Consider the following 21,173-nt stretch of genomic DNA (forward strand, 5'->3'; position numbering starts at 1 on the left):
ACCATTGAGTGAGGCCGAAGGAGGAAGTGAGAGATAGAAGTTTAGTGGCAGCTGAGAGGGAAGTGTCAATGGGGATGTTGAAGTCGCCCATGATGATAGTAGGGATGTCCGCGGAAAGGAAATGAAGTAACCAGGTGGTGAAGTGGTCAAAGAAGGTGGTGGCTGGCCCTGGGGGGCGGTAGATGACAGCCAGTTGGAGGTTGGAGGGGGAGTAGATGCGCACAGAGTGCACCTCAAAGGAAGGGAGGGTAACAGAGGGTGGCAGTGGGATATAGCGTGGTATACAGCCCAGCATGGTATATAGCGTGGTATAGAGCCCAGCATGGTACACAGCGTGGTATAGCGCCCAGCATGGTACACAGCGTGGCATAGAGCCCAGCATGGTACACAGCGTGGCATAGAGCCCAGCATGGTACACAGCGTGGTATAGAGCCCAGCATGGTACACAGCGTGGTATAGAGCCCAGCATGGTATATAGCGTGGTATAGAGCCCAGCATGGTACACAGCGTGGTATACAGCCCAGCATGGTATATAGCGTGGTATAGAGCCCAGCATGGTACACAGCGTGGTATAGAGCCCAGCATGGTATATAGCGTGGTATAGAGCCCAGCATGGTATATAGCGTGGTATACAGCCCAGCATGGTATATAGCGTGGTATAGAGCCCAGCATGGTATATAGCGTGGTATAGAGCCCAGCATGGTATATAGCGTGGTATACAGCCCAGCATGGTATATAGCGTGGTATAGAGCCCAGCATGGTATATAGCGTGGTATAGAGCCCAGCATGGTATATAGCGTGGTATACAGCCCAGCATGGTATATAGCGTGGTATACAGCCCAGCATGGTATATAGCGTGGTACACAGCGTGGTATACAGCCCAGCATGGTATATAGCGTGGTATACAGCATAGTATACAGCCCAGCATGGCATATAGCGTGGTATAGAAACCGGCATGGTATATAGCGTGGTATAGAGCCCAGCGTGGTATACAGCCCAGCTTGGTATATAGCCCCCCCCCCCGAAAGTGGCCCAGTACTCACAGTGATTAAAAAACACAAAACAAAAAAAGCAAAAAAAAAACACACACACTCTTTACCTCTTCTCTTCTCTTCCGCGCTGGTCCCAGCTCCTGGCTCAGCCTGCACTGCCTGGTACACAGTGAGCGCGTGATGATATGACGTCATCGCGCACCCGCTGTCTTTAAGAGGCAGAGCGGGGAATGATGGGAGAGGGAGCGTCAGCTGATGCTCTCTCCTCCATCATTGCGGTGAACTATACCGGCGTCTATGATGCCGGTATAGTTCAATGCGGCGGCGAGAGTCGGCGCTGGGGGCAGGCGGGGCCCCCTGCCTCACAGGGGCCCCATTGTGGCTCCATGATGTTCCGCTAGCTGGGGGCCCCTGGGGGAGCGGGGGTCCTAGGCACCTGCCTGGTCTGCCTGCCCCTAGCGCCGGCCCTGGGTTTTGCCTGCGGTTTGGTCCTGCGGATTCACTATCTCCAGAATGGTGGAGATAGGAACCCACAGCGGTTTCCGCAGAAAGAATTGACATGCAATTCTTTCTGCGGATTCAAAACCGCAGCAAATCCGCGCGGATTTTTCCGCAGCGTCGGCACAGCGGTTTTTATTTCCCATTCATTAGAATGGTACTGTACACCGCAGCTAAAGCTGCTGCGGGTCCGCAGCGGCCAAAACCGCTGCGGAAACGCAGTGGAATCCGCAGCGTGTGCACGTACCCTTATTGAGTAGTCTGGTGCAGACACACAGTATTTCTGCAGCATGTGAACATGGCCTTACAGACACAAAAAAGCCGGATGTCGTTTAGAGAAGCTGCATAAAGATGAGAAAGTTCCGGCGGCTCCGACTGTGAATGAAGGAACAAAAAATAAATCTACAGGTCTGAACTAGAGATGAGCAGGACGCACGGATGATGCACGGAAGGTTAGAGATTCACAGCCTCCCATCCAGCTGCCAGGTACCACTGACCTGGACGCTGGACCAGAGTCCATCCGCTCATCCCTAGGCCCAGATACAGCGGATTGTCCTGGATTTGGGTGTACACCCTGCAGTCTCAGGCATCTGCTGAATTTCCCTCACTGCCAGCGTCCCTCTGACAACTCCTCCTGCCAGGGGGGAAAGAAATGGCAAATGGGTGCCAATTGGGGTGTGGCCCCAAATTTACCGTAACGCACGTCCCTCTTTCTGTTCTTCAAAAGTTGTGAGGTCTGAATAAACCGCATTGCTACATTTCTGGTGTCCGGTCCATCACTGGATTACTGGCAGCGCAGATTTTAACCCTCTTGTCTCCAGCCTCTCCGAGAATCGGATGGCACTCGCTCATTCATGTCTATGGGGACGTGTTATGAATGGGAAACCAAGGAGGAAAAACAAGACAACAAGCTAAGTCTCAGAAAACCAGAGAGGTTGGTAACTATGCAGATTGCAGATCCCTGATCTTAACCGCACAACTAGCAGCAGTCGTGGAGCGTTCCTATGTTGGTCCTAGACGCCTCGTCACAACCGGAGAACTACATAAGCCTAAAGCAAGAAAAGAGGAAAACTGCCCCAGAGCAGACCCCAAAGGAAAGACAGCCCCCCACATGTATTGATGGTGAAACAAGATGAAAATACAAACAAAGGCAGGAAAATAGGCTGAGCAAACGATTTGGTCGCGGCTAACTAAAAAGGACAGAAAAGGAAAGACACTGTCTGCAATCTGCCAAAAAAACCTGCAAAAATATTGTCCAACACTTCTCATAGCAAAATTAACACTGAAGTCACTAGACTTCTACACCTATATCAGCACTCTGAAATATTCTGAGACAGAGCAAAAATAGGCCAATGCAATAAGGGACAAAAAGCAGATTGGCAAATACTGATACATAGGAGTGGAAATTCAGCATAGCCCCAGCAGGGGCTGGCTGACCACACAAGAAACTGAACTGACCAACAAGCGCAAGTGTGAACATTAGCAAAAAACAATCTAAACTTGAGAAGACTGGAAGAGAGCTGAAGTCCAGAACCTGAGAAGCAGACTGAATCACCAGCACCAGGATAGGGCGTCGGCTGTCTTATATCCAGTCTGATACTCCAGAGATCCAATGATTATCTTCCTTATCAGGTGGCAGATCACTACCACTTAAACCAACCGCACTACCTCCTGTCACCACCAGAGGGAGAACGGAAGGGGAACTCTCAACTGGTGGAGCAGAAAATGAGTTCATGACAGGGACGATTTTCACTGACAGAATGGGGAAGATGGAGAATATATATTTTTTTAAATTTCTCCAAGGATGATACCCTGGTCCTGCGAGTTCTTCATTAGGGCTGGGGTGCACAGCGGCAACCTTTATGGTTTCGCCCCCCCCCCCTGCTACTTTTCTAATATGGGACCCTATGAGCGAAGTACGACCCTGGGCCGTGACTGAAGGTCGGAGGAAATCCTCCGGACGTGTCCCCCTCTGTACCCACATGCAGACATTTACTAACTTCTCTCATCATTTCTGTCTTTTCATTTCTGAATAAACCTGAATTATTTTATAAAATAACATTTTTATCACATTAATGATCTATAAAGATATATTTTGAGGTAATTTTTATTCAAATTTCCAGTTATTTCTTATTTTCTGCCTTCATGTCTCTGCAGTGCTCTTCACATAGGGAGAACATAACAGCACTCGTCACATTGGTGCTTTATTTACCACACATATGTGAGAAGTGCTATTATTTTCTCTCTGAAAAGCGAATAGTTCTGCTGGTTTTTACACGTGCACAAGAAAGACTTTGTAGAGCGGTTTATGTATTTATTTGGACGATTTTGATAACATTCTCCCACACACGTCTGCAGGGCGCTGTGCCCCGCACTACACAGCGATGGCGATCAGGCGCCATTTTAGCTTTTTCCTAAAGCAAACAAGGCAACGAGGGCGGGAAAGTGATGATCCCGCCCCCCTACCAAAGCCATTCATCCTATTGGTTAATCGTCCACAAAACCTCACGAGTTGGCCACCTACAGGACGTTCTCTCACACGATTGGCGAACGTTCCTATCAATCAGTCTTAAACGTCTGTTATGATTGGCTATCGTCGTCCCGCTGACGCGCTGTGCTCACGCCCACTCATTAGCGGGCCGTGTGCAAAAACAAGCCGAGGGGCCTTGGGAGGGAAACAACCGTTAAGTGAAAGAGGCGGGATCGCGCTAAGCACCTGGGGAAGAAGCCAGCGTCTGATTGGTGAAGACGCGGTTTCAAACCAGAAAGGCACGCTGTGATTGGCTGCTGTGTGTCCTCTCGCTCGGGCCTGACGGTCGGGGGAGGGGGGGTTATTGTGTGTATGTGTGAGGCTGAGTACGCGGTACCGGCACCAGTGAGGAGCGCAGACGCGGAGGCAACGGAACCCGGATTTCCTAACGGCGACGCTCCAAGTTCCGCAACATGGTAATTATATTAGTTGCCCTCCACAGGGGATGGTGGGAGGCTGCGGCGGCGCCGCTGACACCAGAAGCTGCAGGAAGCTCGTAAAATGTCCCGGTAGAGCGGGAAAAGGCGGGAAGAGCGTAGTTGTTGTGCAGGGAACACCGGGCGACCTCAATGCATGTGCAGCGCTCAGACTCCGCTCCGGGACAGCGGCTCATTGTCCTGCCTGGAACCGCTGCTGCGCTCCGGGACGCTGAGCGACAAAACTGACAGCAATGTCCCGGCAGCCGTGCAGGGGTGTCGCCTTTCTCACCAGAAGAGACGCTGCTGACAGCCCGAGCCTGTCACACTGTGCCGATAGAGCGCTGTTCACACTCGGTGCGCTGCCCCCCAGCTGATCACAGGGAGCCGAGCTGGCAGGGATCAGCTGATGGTGACAGGGATGGCCTCTAGCCTTGGGCAGGCAGCAAAGACCAGAGATGCATACACCAGCACTGTATACAACCAGAGTGCACAAGAGACAGGATGGGGGGGGAATAATCAGATTTTCACCCATAAGAGAATGGTTTTTACATCAGCAGTTTATAAGACTTCCACTACACTGCAAACAATGCGCTTGGTATCATATCTTTAATGCAGTTTTTGCCCACATGTAGACGGGAGCAGGCAACTAGAAGAGAAACTTGTGCACGCTGCGATTTTCTTTATTTTTCTTCTTTACACCTAGTGCATACATTCATATACATATGTGAACTTTTTACAGACTAATAAATAAATTACAAAGCTTCTATACTTAGCAATGTTAAATGCAGACTGTACACGGATGTGTTGTATGTGTTTTCCACAGGCCCATAGAGTTGGCAGCCCTTGACATCTGTGCTGCTGGAAGAAAAAAAAACAAATCACTCCATGTGTTTTGCACAGTATGTCAAAAACACAGACATAGGCCAGGGTCACACTTGCGAGAGTGATGTGAGAAACTCACATCAATACCCAGCGCTGACACCAGCACTCAGGACCAGAGTGTGCAGCTGCATAGAAATACAAGCAACTGCACACTCCAGTCCTCAGTACCGGGTATTGATGCACAAGTTTCTCGCATCACACTTACAAGTGTAACCCCCAGCCCTAGGCAAAGCACCATAGATTATAACGGGTACTTGTATCCATCAAGCAAACAGAAACGGCCGGACATATGGTCCATGTGTAGTAAACACTATCATCTGAACAGTCCAATAAAGTAACATTGGTCCATGTACTGACAGTCTACTCACTTTTTTCTTTCATGGACGGCACTCAGCCCAAAAATAATTAGGTCTCAGTCTATGTACACACATCATCTACATCCTGTTAATAACCTGTAAACCTTTAAGCAGATTTATCAGCAATTGCTTTAGAGCCTCTAATCTTAATGAAAATAATAAAATAAGTCACATAGTGATCTGTTAAACCGTGTGATTTAGCCTCAGACTTTTCACTCATTTCTGTATGTAAATAAATAAAGTTTCCAAGCTTCTGCCTTCCATTATACAGTAAGTGTACAACACTGAGATGACACTTTGCCTCCTTGTGTGGTAATTTATTTATTTTTTTTCCCTTTTCATGAACCACTGAATTGCATGGGAAGGTGTGACCTGTCACTGCCGCCAACACTAGAACCGTGCAGCTACATTTCTGTGCAGCCGCACGCTCCAGTCCGAGTGCCAGCGGCAGTGCTGGGTTTTCATGCGAGAGACTCGCACGTGAATCGTGCGAGTCTCTAGCAAGTGAGTATGAGCCCTAAGAAAAAGTCCACTTGTTATCAATGCACACAGTAGTGAATATAGAAAATTGCAAATATCAAACTATGTTTTGCACAGGATTAAAAGCATTTTACAAATAGAGTGGCTTTAAATCAAAAACTGTCTGCGAAAAAAAAATTATATAATACATAAAAATATATTAATATATTTATCTCTAATATATAAAGCTCAAGTGTGTGTATGTATGTCCGGGATTGGCATCCGCACCGTCGCAGCTACAGCCACAAAATTTGCACAGTCACACGTCTGGACCCCGAGAGTGTCCTAGGCTATGTTGTGAGGCGAAATTTTAATCCCACGCGTTCCAATTCACCAAACAATTTTGCCCCTATCTACATAACGGGGAAAGAGAGAGAGTGTGTGTGTGTGTCAAGCCCCGCCCCTCATGTCAATGGTTGCCATGGCGACGCTGGTGTCATAAGTTGCAAGCCCCGCTGCTCATTATGATGTCATAATGGTTGACTATGGGATGGAGGATGTGTGATGGGTATATGGGCACTGGACTATGGGATGGAGGATATGTATGACGGGTATATGGGATGGAGGATATGTATGATGGGTATATGGGCACAGCCCTATGGGATGGAGGATATGTATGATGGGGTATATGGGCATGGGACTATGAGATGAAGGACGTGTGATGGGTATATGGGCACTCGACTATGGGATGGCGAATATGTATGATGGGTATATGGGCATGGGCCTATGGGATGGTGGATATGTATGATGGGTATAGGGGCACGGGACTATGGGATGGAGGATAATTATAATTTGCTATAACTCACTACAGTCAGTTACTATGCCCGGGCTCTTCAGCTAGTATATAAATAAATCTCAAAACACAAATGTGAACAGACACACACCTGTTTGTCACTGATGGACTAACAACCCCACATGTAAATTAAAGGGAATCTGTCAGCAGGATTGTGCTCAGTAACCTACAGTGTCAGGTCAGCGCTGTTATACTGATTACAATGATACCTTGGTTGATGAAATCCATCTTGTGGTTGTTGTTTAATCTTTATTTTCAGTTTTGAGCTAATGATATGTTTGTGCTCTAGGGGGGTCTTCATAAAGCAGACTGCTGACCGGTCACTGATCTCTCACTGACCTGCCCCCTAGTTTACATAATGAATATCTGTACATACCAAAGAAAAAAAATAATACCTTCTGCAGGCAGATGCCAGTCGTGACCCCTATGCTACAGCATAAGGCTGCGTTCACACGTTGCCGTTTTTTCGTGGCGGTTTTTAATGCGCGATTTTGCCGCAAAAAAACAGCATCCCATGCAATCCTATGGGATTCCGGGGCGGAATCGCATCGCGGAAAAATAGCAGCATGCTCATTATTTTGCGGAATCGCAGCGATTCCGCCCACATAGGAATGCATTGTTCTGCTTACTTTGCCCACCATGCGAAAAATAAGCAGAACATTTGCGGATGGTACCCACAGTCCAGAGGAGAGGAGACTGTCCTACGGGCTCTGGATACCATATCCTTGAAAGAATAGAATTAAAAAAAAAAAAACGGGTCATATTCATCTTCCGGCATCCCGCGCAGCGTCCCCAGGCATCAGCGATACACACGGCAGCTCCCGTTCCCAGTGATGCATTGAGATAATGACCTTTGCTGACGTCGCGGTCTCGCGAGATGGCGACGTCATTGCCGCAATGCATCACTGGGAATGGGGCCTGCCGGCAGCATCGCTATGATCGGGGACGCTGCGCGGGACTATTTTTTTTTTTTTAACAGATCTTTTTACTACTGATGATGCATAGGCAGCCTCAACAGTAAAAAGTTGGTCACACTCGTCAAACACTATGTTTGACGAGTGTGACCAACCTGTCAATCAGTTTTCCAAGCGATGCTACAGATCACTTGGAAAATGCTATTATTCTGCAAGCTAATTACGCCTGCAAATCGCTAGTTTTTCCGCAGGAAATTAAAATGTCGTTTTCCCGCAGAATGGAATTCCCGCGGTAACTTCTGCAACTTGTGAACTTAGCCTAAATGTGGTTGAGGTTGTTCAAATAGAAAAAAAAAATCAATTTTAAAATGGGGCCCGCCAGGCCTGCACAGTAACAGCTATAGGTGATCCGATACCTGCTACTGTGCAGACAGCACCATTTGTTATTGGGACATTACAAATGCGATTATGCTGCATCGCAGGCGTCACACCCACCACCTGCCTGCAGAAGGTTTTTTTTTTCCTTCAGTATGTACAGATACTCATTATGTAAACTAGGGGGCAGGTCAGTGAAGGATCAGTGACCTGTCAGCAATCTGCATTATGAATACCCAAATCAGAGCCCCACAAGAAGACCCCCCAGAGGACAAGCATATCATTACCTCAAAACTGAAAATAAAGATTGTTTTTAATCAACCAAGGTATCATTTTAATCAGTATAACAGCGCCGACTGGACACTGTTAGTTACTGTGCACAATCCTGCTGACAGGTTCCCTTTAAGTACGATAACTAAGTGGCCTCCATGAGGCCTTACTGGGACATGTTTCCCATTTCTGCACCAAGAGAACCCAAATATTAAGAGCAGATGTCCTGACATATTTTGATCACAGCAGACCACTCCTTTAGTAGACCCAATTTCCAATGATTTTGGGTGGCTCAGGCTTACACAAAGGTTTCGCTGAAAAGGGTGCTCATCCTTCACATAATGTTGGTCCGTGGCTGCAGTATGTTAAACTGTAACAAACCCCACTGTAGTAATTTTCTTCAAATCCACCAGCATATCTTTGCTGCTGTGCCTGATGTTTGATTGGTGCTGTCATTTTAGTAGCCATTGAGCTCAGCGACTCTGCCAGTGTAGACAGGATGTGCCAAGCTCACAGATTGGCTGTGGTGCTGATGTTGTGTCGACAGCCCATGCCAGACACTGGGTGAGAGCAGTGGTGGACACTCGCCGATGCTTGCAGGGTTGACTTATGACAGACTGTAGCCGTGCATACATTGCCTGAAAGAGAACAACCCCTTTAGGGTGTGTGCACACGTTGCAGATTCTGCTGTGGAATTTTCCGCGCAGATTTTGCTAAATCCGCAGGTAAAATGACCTGCGTTTTACCTGCAGATTTAGTGCAGACTTTTGCGGTTTTCTGTAATGGAGCAGAAGTAAAACTGCAGCAGAACTGCACAAAAGAAGTGACATGCTGCAGTTTTAAGTCCGCAGAAAAATCTGCAGCATGTGCACAGCGTTTTTTGTTTTACATAGCCTTAAATGGTACTGTACATCACTTGCAGGTCTGCAGGGCCAAATCTGCTGCAGAAGAATCCACACCGTGTGCACATACCCTTAAGATTCCCGCAGCCTAGAAATTTAACATTACTCGCCGTACTAGGCCTCAATCAGATGTCAGTGATTTTTCAGTGTTTGGAACCACATTTTGATCCCGTGCGCCAGCTTTTACCATCGGTGTTTAATCAGTGATTTTTCACATATGGGGGGAAAATAAATAAATAAATAAAGCCTGCAAAGCTTCCATCCATTGCATTGTTAATCATGGACAGCACACAGATGACATCCATGTGCGGTCCCTGATTTACAGACTTGTATGGTGAATTTTGTTTGACAACGTACACAGTGATTTTTTTTGCAAACCAGTTGGTGGACAATAAACACAACATGTGAACAGCACCATAGACTGTAACAAGTACATGTTCTATTGGTGATAAACGTACATGATTCACACAAAACTATATACAGCAGACAATCATTGGTTTGTGAAGTGCAAGGATTATTAGTGGTTTTGTTAAATAGTTTTGTAATTTCACTTCCATCCTAACAAAGCATATTAGTATTTCACTGTACAGTCATGGCCAAAAGTTTAGAGAATGACACAAATATTAAATTTTTACAAAGTCTACTGCTTCATTTTTTCTAATGGCAATTTGCATATACTCCAGAATGTTATAAAGAATGATCAGCTTAACAGCAATTACTTGCAAAGTCAATATTTGCCTAGAAAATTAACTTTATCCCCCAAAACACATTTCAACATCATTGCAGCCCTGCCTTAAAAGGACCAGCTAACATCGTTTCAGTGATTGCTCCATTAACACAGGTGTGGGTGTTGATGAGGACAGGGCTGGAGATCAATCTGTCATGATTAAGTAAGAATGACACCACTGGACACTTTAAAAGGAGGCTGGTGCTTGGCATCATTGTTTCTCTTCTGTTAACCATGGTTATCTCTAAAGAAACACGTGCAGTCATCATTGCACTGCACAAAAATGGCCTAACAGGGAAGAGTATCGCAGCTAGAAAGATTGCACCTCAGTCAACAATCTTATCGCATCATCAAGAACTTCAAGGAGAGAGGTTCCCTTGTTGCCAAAAAGGCTCCAGGGCGCCCAAGAAAGACCAGCAAGTGCCAGGACAGTCTCTTAAAAGTGTTTCAGCTGCGGGATTGGGCTACCAGCAGTGCAGAGCTTGCTCAGGAATGGCAGCAGGCAGGTGTGAGTGCATCTGCACGCACTGTGAGGCGGAGACTCTTGGAGCAAGGCCTGGTCTCAAGAAGGGCAGCAAAGAAGCCACTTCTCTCCAGGAAAAACATCATGGACAGACTGATTCTGCAAGAGGTACAGGGAGTGGACTGCTGAGGACTGGGGTAAAGTCATTTTCTCTGATGAATCCCCTTTTCGATTGTTTGGGACATCTGGAAAACGGCTTATTTGGAGAAGACCAGGTGAGCGCTACCACCAGTCTTGTCTCATGCCAACTGTCAAGCATCCTGAAACCATTCATGTGTGGGGTTGCTTCTCAGCCAAGGGAATGGGCTCTCTCTCAGACTTGCCTAAAAACACAGCCATGAATAAAGAATGGTACCAGAATGTCCTCCAAGAGCAACTCCCAACCGTCCAAGAGCAGTTTGGCGATCAACAATGCCTTTTTCAACATGATGGAGCACCTTGCCATAAAGCAAAGGTGATAATTAAATGGTTCAGGGAACAAAACAGATTTTGGGACCATGGCCTGGAAACTCCAGATCTTAATCCCTTTGAGAACTTGTGGTCAATCATCAAGAGACGGGTGGACAAACAAAAACCTTCAAATTCAGGCAAAATAAAAGCATTGATTTTGCAAGAATGGACTGCTATCAGTCAGGATTTGATCCAGAAGTTGATTGAGAGCATGCCAGGGAGAATTGCTGAGGTCCTGAAGAAGAAGGGTCAACACTGCAAATATTGACTTGCAGCATTAACTCATTCTAACTATCAATATAACCTTTTGTTACTCATAATATCATTGCAATTATATTTCTGTATATGATAAAAAAAATCTGACAAACACATGAAAACCAGAGGGCAGCAGATCATGTGAAAATATAATATTTGTGTCATTCTCTAAACTTTTGGCCATGACTGTATGTGTAGCACGGTGTACTCACCGCAATACTGGTGTGTGGTAGGGGGCTGGTTTACACATGGTGTATACAGGGCTATCAATGTAACTATTAACACATTGGTTCAGACATGGACTCATCCCCCCGATACAAATCGCTTGTGTTGCTCTGTGACTACATTTCATTAATTGTAAAAAAAAACAAAAAAAACAAATTACATTTTAAAGAACATATAGAAGACATCTAATAAGGTCTCTTTATTTTCAATAGATAAGAGCTCCAAGAAGGAAGCGAAAAGGAAATTACACCTCCCAGTTGTTTTATATGGATGAAAAAACGCTGAAAGAACTGACATGCTGCAATTTTCTAATTCAGTCAAGAAAAAAAAATTGTGCATGAGCTTTCTTTAATCTTATAGCTCCTGGTACTGTAAAATGCAGCTTATAAAATTGCAGCTAAAACATAACGTGTGAACATAGCCTTAGGCCATGTTCCCACAATGAGCTTTTGAAGTCACAGATTTTCTGCACCCCTTTAGTAAATTGGGTTACTTCTATTTTTTTCTAAAAATATGCAATGGAAAAAAAAAAAAACTCACCAGAAACTCATTGGGAACATAGCCTAAGGGTTCACATACATCGATTGCACGGACACAATTTAAATACCACTGTCAGGTATTGATAACTAACTAGGGCTGAGCGAATAGTTTCAGATAACGCCTTATCTGAATATCTGCCTCAGGAACCCGGATACCTTGAGCACTCCCGATAATCAGTTGTTTGGGCCGCAGCTGTATGACAGTCACAACACATGCATCCAGGCTATCCATACATGTGTTGTGACTGTCGCGCAGCTGCGGCGCCGAACAGCTGAGTATCGGGAGCGCTCCAGGTATCCGGGTTCCCGAGGCAGACATTCGGTAAGCGCTATAGGTATTTAGATAAGGAGGTATTCAAAGCTATTCGCTCATCCCTAATAGCTACTTTTAAGTGGTTACGCTACAGCGATCAGAGAAAGCTCCAGTCTCAGTAGTAACAGGTTGGTATGAAGCAGCATCACCTCCTGAGTCAACTCCATACATTTGTTTTTTTTTTTTTATAATACTTAAGGATCAGAATAGGGTAAAGAAAATAAATTAAAGCATATTCTCTTTACTGAACCCCTGCTTCTGCCAGTGTAATATGACCCGATCTCCATTTACTGCTGCAGTGATAGTTCTGACATAGGTACATGTGACCACTGCAGCCAGTCGCTAATTTAGCCAGGTCAGGTTTACCTGTTGCCAGTGATTGACTGAAGCATGAATAGAAAAACAGTGGACTAGGCAGGGTCAAAACTAAAGGGCAAGTCTGGAGTGATAAAATTTGTACTTACGGGAAAACCACTTTAAAAAAAAGTCTTATTCTGTCCACTTTAGGCTATAACATGCAGGTTTTATGTAGGATAGGTAATAAGCAGCTAACCTCCAAGTACCACCATTGGGACCCACACTGAGAACAGAGGTCCTGAACCTCGTGTTGGACTGTTGCAGTGGTCTGGCATGAGTGTTAATGCTCCCCATTCTTATTCCGCTGGATAAAGCATCACCGTGACAGTGCCATCACCACTCCACGACTCCTGGAAAAACATTTGTACCACTAAAAACGCCACAAAATTGTAATTAAATCGCTCTTCAAACTGCCAGAGTTTTTACTACTAAATAAAAACTGTCCAAATCTGGAAAGAGGACGCTTCAGACAAAGCGGATCCTCTGTGTTGTGCCTGGTGCGGGACCTGAGGGGCAGAGCATACCTCATAAAATACCAGAGTGAATCCCCGTCATCACGCCCTGCCGCCAGCCACAGCCTGGTAGGACTGTTCCTGAGCTATTGAAAGTTTTCGCTGAGCCTGATTTATAACCAAACTTCCAAAAAATATCTTAGGAATTTAAAACGTGAAAGAAAAAAAAAAGTGTACAAAAAAAGGTTATTACACACACACTACACCATACTATCAGAGACTCTGAAAAAGTGGACAGACTATTATTCAAGCTCAGTTCGGTCAGGATTTTTCAACCACTTTTCAGATCAGTTTTTTTTTAATGAAAATATATTAGAAACATGGAAGAGTGCTAAACAAATACAGCATATAATTACATCCATATGGATAACTGCATTGTTTACTTTTCCTCTATATTCACAACCTGTCCACTACAGAACCAATCCAGACGTCAGAAGCTTGTGTGACCGGGGTACGGTTTATCAGAATAATACATCATGCAGAAGGAAGTGCTGGGCCTGAGGTTACTTTCCTGAAATGATAAAACTATACTATTGTTTCCACTTTAAGTCTGCCCACAAACATTACCCCAGAGGTGGGGAACATTTTTTTCTGCCAATGGCCATTTGGATATTTATACCATCCTTCGGGGGCCATACAAGTTGAGTGCCAGCTCGAACCACAAAGTCCATCCTGATGCTGGCACTGGTGTCGGGACGTAATATTTCACTGCACGCGCCTCAGCATTCAGTAGTGAACACTGCGTGTGCATTCTCAGAGCAAGAAGAAATTAAAGGGCCAGTGGCCATCAAAATACAGCTGCCGGCCCAAGCACTGTAGTCCCTGGGAATCTGCCCTAAGGCCACATAAAAGGTCATCGAGGGCCGTAAACAGCCCTGGGGCCTGAGGTTCCTCATCCCTGCATTAGAGCAGAGCAGCCCCAATATTTTCCCTGACAGATAAGCCGCTACACAAGGTGTCGGGCAGTTTACTCCCCCATTGAAAACATACAAGCTCTGTTTTTTGTCTATATAAACGTCATTATACATGACAGGTGCTGCAAAGTCAAAATAAAGCTTTGATTTCCACAACTCCGACATAAGCTGTGCTTCACAGCTGTGGATAGGCTCAGTAGTAAGTCTAAGTACATTCACTCTCAGAGCTGTGAACATCGGCTTGCTGTTGAGCCCATAGACAGCTGATGCGAAAGCTGCAGACTTCAGAGCAGTATACTGACTGATTGGTGGGGAGGGGAGGCAGTCACTGGACCCAGAGGCTCAGCAGAATTTTGCAGCTCCTGGCACATATAAAAACTTTTATATAGTGAGAGGTAAACATTAATCCAAGCTTGCATGTTTATCCAGGGTTGGAGGAAACACTGGTGACCTAACGCATGTATTGAAGATGTATGGGCAGGATCTTATGAAGTAAGTTGTCCCTTCTGGGCTGGAATCTCACCAAGTGCAGTGTTACCTGTGGACAACAATGATGACCATGTCTACATGGGGAGCAGCAAATCATATGTGCGAGCCAGAATTCCGGGGCTTCACCTGGGAGCGGTGATAACATTATGCAATCGATGTGACTTTATGGTTTAATCTATTTTTATTGAAGATCTAGTTAATGTTTCAACATGCATAAAATTCAGGTTGCACAAGGGGTACAATCAACAAAATTTAAGTATATTAACCAGCATATACTTATTTGGAAAGGGATCGTATAGTGCAACAATTAGTATGGAAACATATCATGATATGAGAATTGTTGTATTCAAATGACAAGACACGATAGGGAAAGATCGGGGTCGATGTGACCTTAAAAAGGGAACGTGTTGCCAGTTTTATGCTGCTCAAACCACAGGCAGCATGAATCGGATCCTGACAGTCTTTTGCAGCCAGGTATGTTTTTCTCTGAAATGTGTTTCAAAGAAAATATACTTAAGATCCAGCCAGGAACCATAGCCAGAGACAAGACTTGGCCAGCTGCTCCTGGTGCCGCTCCAGGTGATTGAAATTACTCTCTTATAGAGACTGACCTCTATCAATAAGATGCAGTTGATCCAAGACTAACATCTTCCATAATCCAAACCTCCCAATTCGGTCTCCAAGACTTCGCTCGTGCTGCGCAAGTGTTCTGGAATTCGCTACCCCAAACAATCTGACATATCTAACCCCCATGCTTTTAAGTTTGCTTAAAAACATCTCTTTAGACAGACCTATCACCTCAACTCACTAATCTTACTCTCCCCTGTTACCACTTTGTTAGTCATAATCTGCTCCCTTCTATTAATCTGTCTCTACATCATCCATGCCCCCAATAGCACACGGTGACTGTACCTAGACCGATACTGGCTGATTCCCGGATCATGCAGTTTTATATGAAATCCCTCATTATAATGATGGTTGGACCTGATATGACAGCATGTTCTACCTACTGTGTCCTCCCTATTTCCTTACAGATTGCAAGCAGGACCCTCATTCCTGTAACTGGTGAACTACAGGATGCGTTACTCCATAATGTCTTTATTGTCTGTACATGTCTATTCTTCATTTTATTTATATGGCGCCAACATATTCAGCAGCACTTTACAATTATTGTCAGCTCTGGCAGTGTTGGGAGAAGCCAGCCTGGGGTGGCATCACATAGACTTGGTCCCTTGCCAAATCTTTAAAATGTTATATCTCTGAAAAGACAGAGCATTTCTGAAAATAATATACCCGGCTTCAATCATGCAGTCAAGCTCCAATTCATGCTGCCCGTTTGGGCAGCATGAAGCAGGTGACAAGTTTCTTTTAATTCTCACCTAACTATGAAGCTGCGGGAAAAAAATCAGCACAAAATAGGGTCTTATCTGGTGGATATTTCAAATATCTGCTTAGATTATACTAACATGATCTATCCATTATTAGCACGAAATTATCAGGGAGATGTCAGTTGCAGCAGATCCACGGGTCAGCAAGTGACCACATATCAAGCTTGGAGTGAAGGGAATATTGTGGATATTACCCACGCTGCTAAATAAAATTCTAATTCTGACAAATGGAGTGAAATATGGTGGCTTTATTCTACGCATTTCTAAGTATTCTATTACTTCTTCATCAGGAAAACAAGTGGTAATATCCACAATATTCCTTTCACTCCAAGTTTTAATTCTCACCTATGATTTGATGGGGGAATGGGTTGTGGAAAGTGACCCGTGCCCAAAGTCCAGTATGGTTAGATTTCATTTTTTTCCCCCCATAGGAAAAAATTAAAAGGTTGCAGTTTTGCTGATGTGTCGTGCAGTCTCAAAGGATTTTCCAGAATAAATGACACTTGTAGGGGTATGTGTACACGGTGCGGATTCTGCTGCGGATCCGCAGCAGATTTAGATGCGTTGTACAGTACCATTGTTTTCAATGGTAAACTGGAAAACGCTGTGCACATGCTGCGGATTTTTCCGCGCTGTTTTGCTGCGGTTTACAATCCGCAGCATGTCAATACTTTAGTGCAGAAATGCTGCAGTTTCACACCTCAGCCATTATGAGGTGTAAAACCGCGGATAAACCGCAGGACTCCACAGAGCCAAAAACTCAGTGTGCACATAGCCTGAAGCAGCTCACCCTCATTGAAGTTTTAAATGCAGAACAGTAATCCTTGTTTGTAACGCTCATTGTCTTTTCATACAGGCTGGTGGTAAAGCTGGGAAGGATAGTGGGAAGGCTAAGGCCAAGGCAGTATCTCGCTCACAGAGAGCAGGACTGCAGGTAAGATTTTTTTTTTGGCTGACATTGTACATTTGGCACCATCAGGGAGCTAACAGATGTCAAAGTAAGCACTTTTAAGGCCAGGGTTACACTAGTGTATAACAGGACCGAATGCCATCTGATGTTTTATTTTGATAGCACTCTGCCCAATATTATACTATAGAGCAGAGCAGACCAGAGATTATTTTCTCTTCCCGATTCTACATGAGAACAATGACGACAGCATGCTGCGATTGGTGATGAGACTCTGCTCACTGGCATTCATACAAGTCTATGGGTGCGTGTGAAAAGCAGACAGCACGCTGATGTCATCCCATTGCAGTCTGATATACGTCGAGTCAGGCAATGGAGGAGATTGAGAAATTACTTTCTCAATCTCCTCCGCACCTGTGCTGCGATTCTCTGATGTGAGACGATCGGAGCACTTTTCATGGACACTCGGCTCACGCTCACAGCAGAGCTGGAACTGAGGGTCATTAGCATACTGCATCCGATGTTATACGCTAGGGTGACTCCAGCCTAATACAAACAAATATCCCTCAATTTAAAGAAAACATGTCTGCAATTTTTATTTTTTTTTACACATCTGCTGTATTGCTGTATAGAGACTTGTGCCCCAATAAAAAAAAAATATTGTAAATTTTGTGTGTTATTCAAGAGAAATCTAGTGCACAATCCATATGCAAATCAGGCCGAAAGTGCACAATGCACGTGGACTAATTCCAGGTGCATTGACACTCCCCCAATGAACTACCAGACTGATTTGCATATGGCTTCTATGCTAGACTGCTTTTGAATGCACTGGTGCATCGATTCTTCATAAGAGTTTTTATTGTGGGACAAATGCCCATACACATGCTCCTACTTCCATACATCTCTATCATTTACATGAATTCTACAGACATGTAGATTATCATTCATTCACTGTGGATCTTGGCTTAAAATATAGGATGAATCATCCTAATAATATCAAGTACAAATGCGGCCTACACAGATATGGAATGATTCCTAGGGGTACTGGTACCTTCATACTGGGCCTGTAATAGGGGCGGCACTGTATGTTCATAGCTTTTGGGAACTTTGATATAATTTGAATAGGTGGGATACTTGGCTTAGAAACAGTGGGAGTCCACTTTCTTTGCTACTGTATCAGAGGGCAACTTCGTTTGATGGAGAAGAACAGCTTGGGGATATATTGTTTTCATGTAAAAAGCTGTGTACCTCCTGCCAGTCCTCAAAATCTGCGCCTCTTGTCCTTCACACAGTGATTGACAGCTTGTGTACTGGGAGAGCTGTCACTCAGCAGTGTGGCTGGGTAATCTGCACTTCTTACATATTACTGAAACGGATCACAGAAAAAAATGTCCACCCTCAGATAAGCGTGGGAGATTTCAGACAAGTCAGTGTAAAAGCCGATATATTTAGAGTATATTGACACTGACAAGCTTTTATGTTGCAGGTTAGGAAATTCAGTATTAGTGCACGTTCTATAACTGTTTACTTGTTGTTAGTTTCCAGTGGGCCGTATCCACAGACACTTGAAGACACGCACTACAAGTCACGGAAGAGTTGGTGCTACAGCAGCAGTGTACAGTGCTGCCATCCTGGAATACCTTACTGCGGAGGTATGTGCACCTTATACACGAGATACTAGAGACGACCAAAAAGGGCCACAGGACCATGGCTGCCGGACCAGTGCACTCCAACTCTAGTCCCTTATGGTGTCACAGGCAGTAATCAGAAGTGACACTGAGGAGGTCTCAGGGAGGAGGTTCGCATGGGGCAGTAGACTACCAACATGGTTACTGGAGCAGGGTCCTGGGAATCGTTTTTCTCTAGGAATTTTCAATACTTGATCATATGAAACCAGTTTAAGTCTAAAAACACAGGTGATACTTTAACTAGAGTAACTCTGTCCTATTTTATGAGCAGGTGTTGGAGTTAGCAGGAAACGCCTCTAAAGATTTGAAGGTGAAGCGTATCACTCCTCGTCACTTGCAGCTAGCCATTCGTGGTGATGAAGAGTTGGACTCCCTCATCAAGGCCACAATTGCAGGAGGAGGTATATTTGCTGGATTTTAGATTTGCTTACTGACTTTGTATAAAGTGTAGCACTTAGGCTGGAGTCACACTACCGTACAATACGGCCCAGTGTTACTCTATGGGGCAGCTCATATCAGCGATTATTTTCTCATTGCCTAATAGGCATGCGAGAACTATCACAGCGTGCTGCGATTGGCAACGTGACTCGGCTCACATGCACTGAAATTAGTCTATAGGTGAGAGTGACTATGCACAGCACTCGGCTATCATCTGAGTGTGGTGCAGTATATGCCAACTCTGGCAGTGGAGGAGATGGAGAAATTACTTTCTCCACCTCCTCACACAGCTGTGCTCCGATTCTCTGTGCAGTAGGACCAGAGAACAGTAGCACTGACACTCAGGTCACGCTCACAGCAGAGCAAGCGCCAAGGGTCAATAGCATATTGCATACAATGTGCTCCCATCGGATACCATATGCTGGTGTGATTATAGCCTAAGAGTAAGGCTGTAGTCACACAGCCTTGTGTCCCGGACTCACTGAGGGTCTCCTGAGCCAAGCTCAACAGTCTAATATGCACATGAGGCCATCAGGTTCAGGTCAGGAGACCCGCGGCCAGCGCGCGGACCACCGCACACAGGTGTGTGAATCTGGCATAAAACACACTCACAAAAAAGTACTAACCGGAATATAAACTGGTGTGCATGCAGCATGTAAGCACATGTTCACACAGGCTACTAAAGAAAAAAAAACCATAATATTAAAATACCCTACAATAAATAGCAGAGCACAAAAATATACAGTATTTAGTTAACATGCTTTTTGATTAAAAAAAAAAAAAAATAATGCGAAAGCTATCCCGCTTCGTCACGGCTACCATATTTGGGACGGTCGGTATCCGTGACGAGGCGGGATGGTTTTCACATTTTTTTGATCAAAAAGCATGTTAACTAAATACCGTTTATTATTTTCGTGCACTATGCTATTCATTTACTGTAGGGTATTATGTTTTTTTTAAGGATACAGTAGACTACACTTCTGGAGGCACACTGGGTATAATGCACTGCTTACAGTACAGCACTAATGTAGGCTAACTCATCGGTCGCATGTTCGACTGCACAGACCAGTGATTGATTTTTTTTCTTTTCTTTGCAGGTGTTATTCCTCATATCCACAAATCTCTCATTGGAAAGAAGGGACAGCAGAAAACTGCATAAAGTACATAACCTGCTTCCCTCTGCCATTGTACTGTAACTGGGACAGAAAAAAAATGGGGATATGTGGAATTTGTTTTGTTTATTTTCGTTGAAAATTTTACTTTTTCTAAAAGAAATAGATAAATGGAAGGTAATAGAGAGTAGACTTAAAGGAAAACCTTTGTATGTTCGTTAGGTGAAGTTTCACAAAAAAAAAAATCCTGAAGTCTTGTGAATGGGAATCTGTGTGTTGATTGGCTAGGTTTCTCCCGTGTGTTTTATACAAAAATGGAACAGATAAACCATTTTTTACATAAGCTTCGAGTCTGTGTGGTAAATCTTGTCTGGGACATGGGTTCTCTTCGCTGAAAAGTTTTTGAGCCACAGTTTCTTCACAATCTGCTGATTCCAGTGGTAACATTGGGACAGATACGACGGTCATATGAATAATCAGTGCCGTCATATCCTCACACTGTGGATGTAATTGGCTAAGCATGCTCATCCGCATGACAATGGCGGCCTTCTATTGCACATTAATAGTTCAAGCAAAGTGGATGTAACTGCATTAAACAACAGATCTAATGGTCCAGCATAGAGAACTCCTGAGCCTATGAAAACTTCACCTTGATTGGTAGTGCATGTAAAACTCCATATAGTAATATGCCAGGTAACTCGCCTACACTTTTCAGCAGGTAGCCTTAAATCAAGGTAATATACCATGTTCGAACTACCTGCCAAAACGCGTAGGTTTACTACCTGCTATTTTTCTGTAAGGAGTTTCAATAGGCTCAGGACTCATCTCTATGCTGGACCATTACTCCTGTTTATTATGATTGGAGTTTCTCTGTAGCTTCCAAGAT

At 44.7% G+C, this 21,173-nt stretch overlaps 2 protein-coding genes across 5 annotated transcripts in view; one reads left to right on the plus strand and one right to left on the minus strand.

Annotated features, from left to right (window-relative positions):
- Positions 1-4,279: 4,279 nt before the first annotated feature.
- H2AZ2 (H2A.Z variant histone 2) lies at positions 4,280-20,630 on the plus strand. 2 transcript variants are annotated; one of them, XM_073559559.1, is made up of 5 exons: positions 4,280-4,436; positions 16,999-17,076; positions 18,588-18,701; positions 19,009-19,138; positions 20,273-20,630. In XM_073559559.1, exons 1-5 carry the CDS (start codon positions 4,434-4,436, stop codon positions 20,332-20,334), a joined length of 387 nt encoding a protein of 128 aa, XP_073415660.1. In that variant the 5' UTR covers positions 4,280-4,433; the 3' UTR covers positions 20,335-20,630. The 2 variants fall into 2 exon arrangements, with proteins under 2 accessions (XP_073415660.1, XP_073415661.1); XM_073559560.1 differs by lacking the exon at positions 16,999-17,076 and having other exon boundaries at positions 4,284-4,436.
- Positions 4,915-21,173, minus strand: part of LOC141070543 (DNA-directed DNA/RNA polymerase mu-like) — a 44,041-nt gene continuing 27,782 nt past the window's right edge. Inside the window, exon 8 of one of the 3 annotated variants that reach the window (XM_073559557.1) lies at positions 4,915-5,294. The gene's annotated coding sequence lies outside the window, so the exon portion shown is untranslated. Of the gene's footprint in view, positions 5,298-8,656; positions 9,187-21,173 lie in introns of those variants that run through there. The other 2 variants (XM_073559556.1, XM_073559558.1) reach the window with 2 other exon arrangements.

This window comes from Dendrobates tinctorius, unplaced genomic scaffold, assembly GCF_039654945.1.
Source record: "Dendrobates tinctorius isolate UK_male_01 unplaced genomic scaffold, ASM3965494v1 ptg000272l, whole genome shotgun sequence".
NCBI classification, from domain to species: Eukaryota; Metazoa; Chordata; class Amphibia; order Anura; family Dendrobatidae; genus Dendrobates; species Dendrobates tinctorius.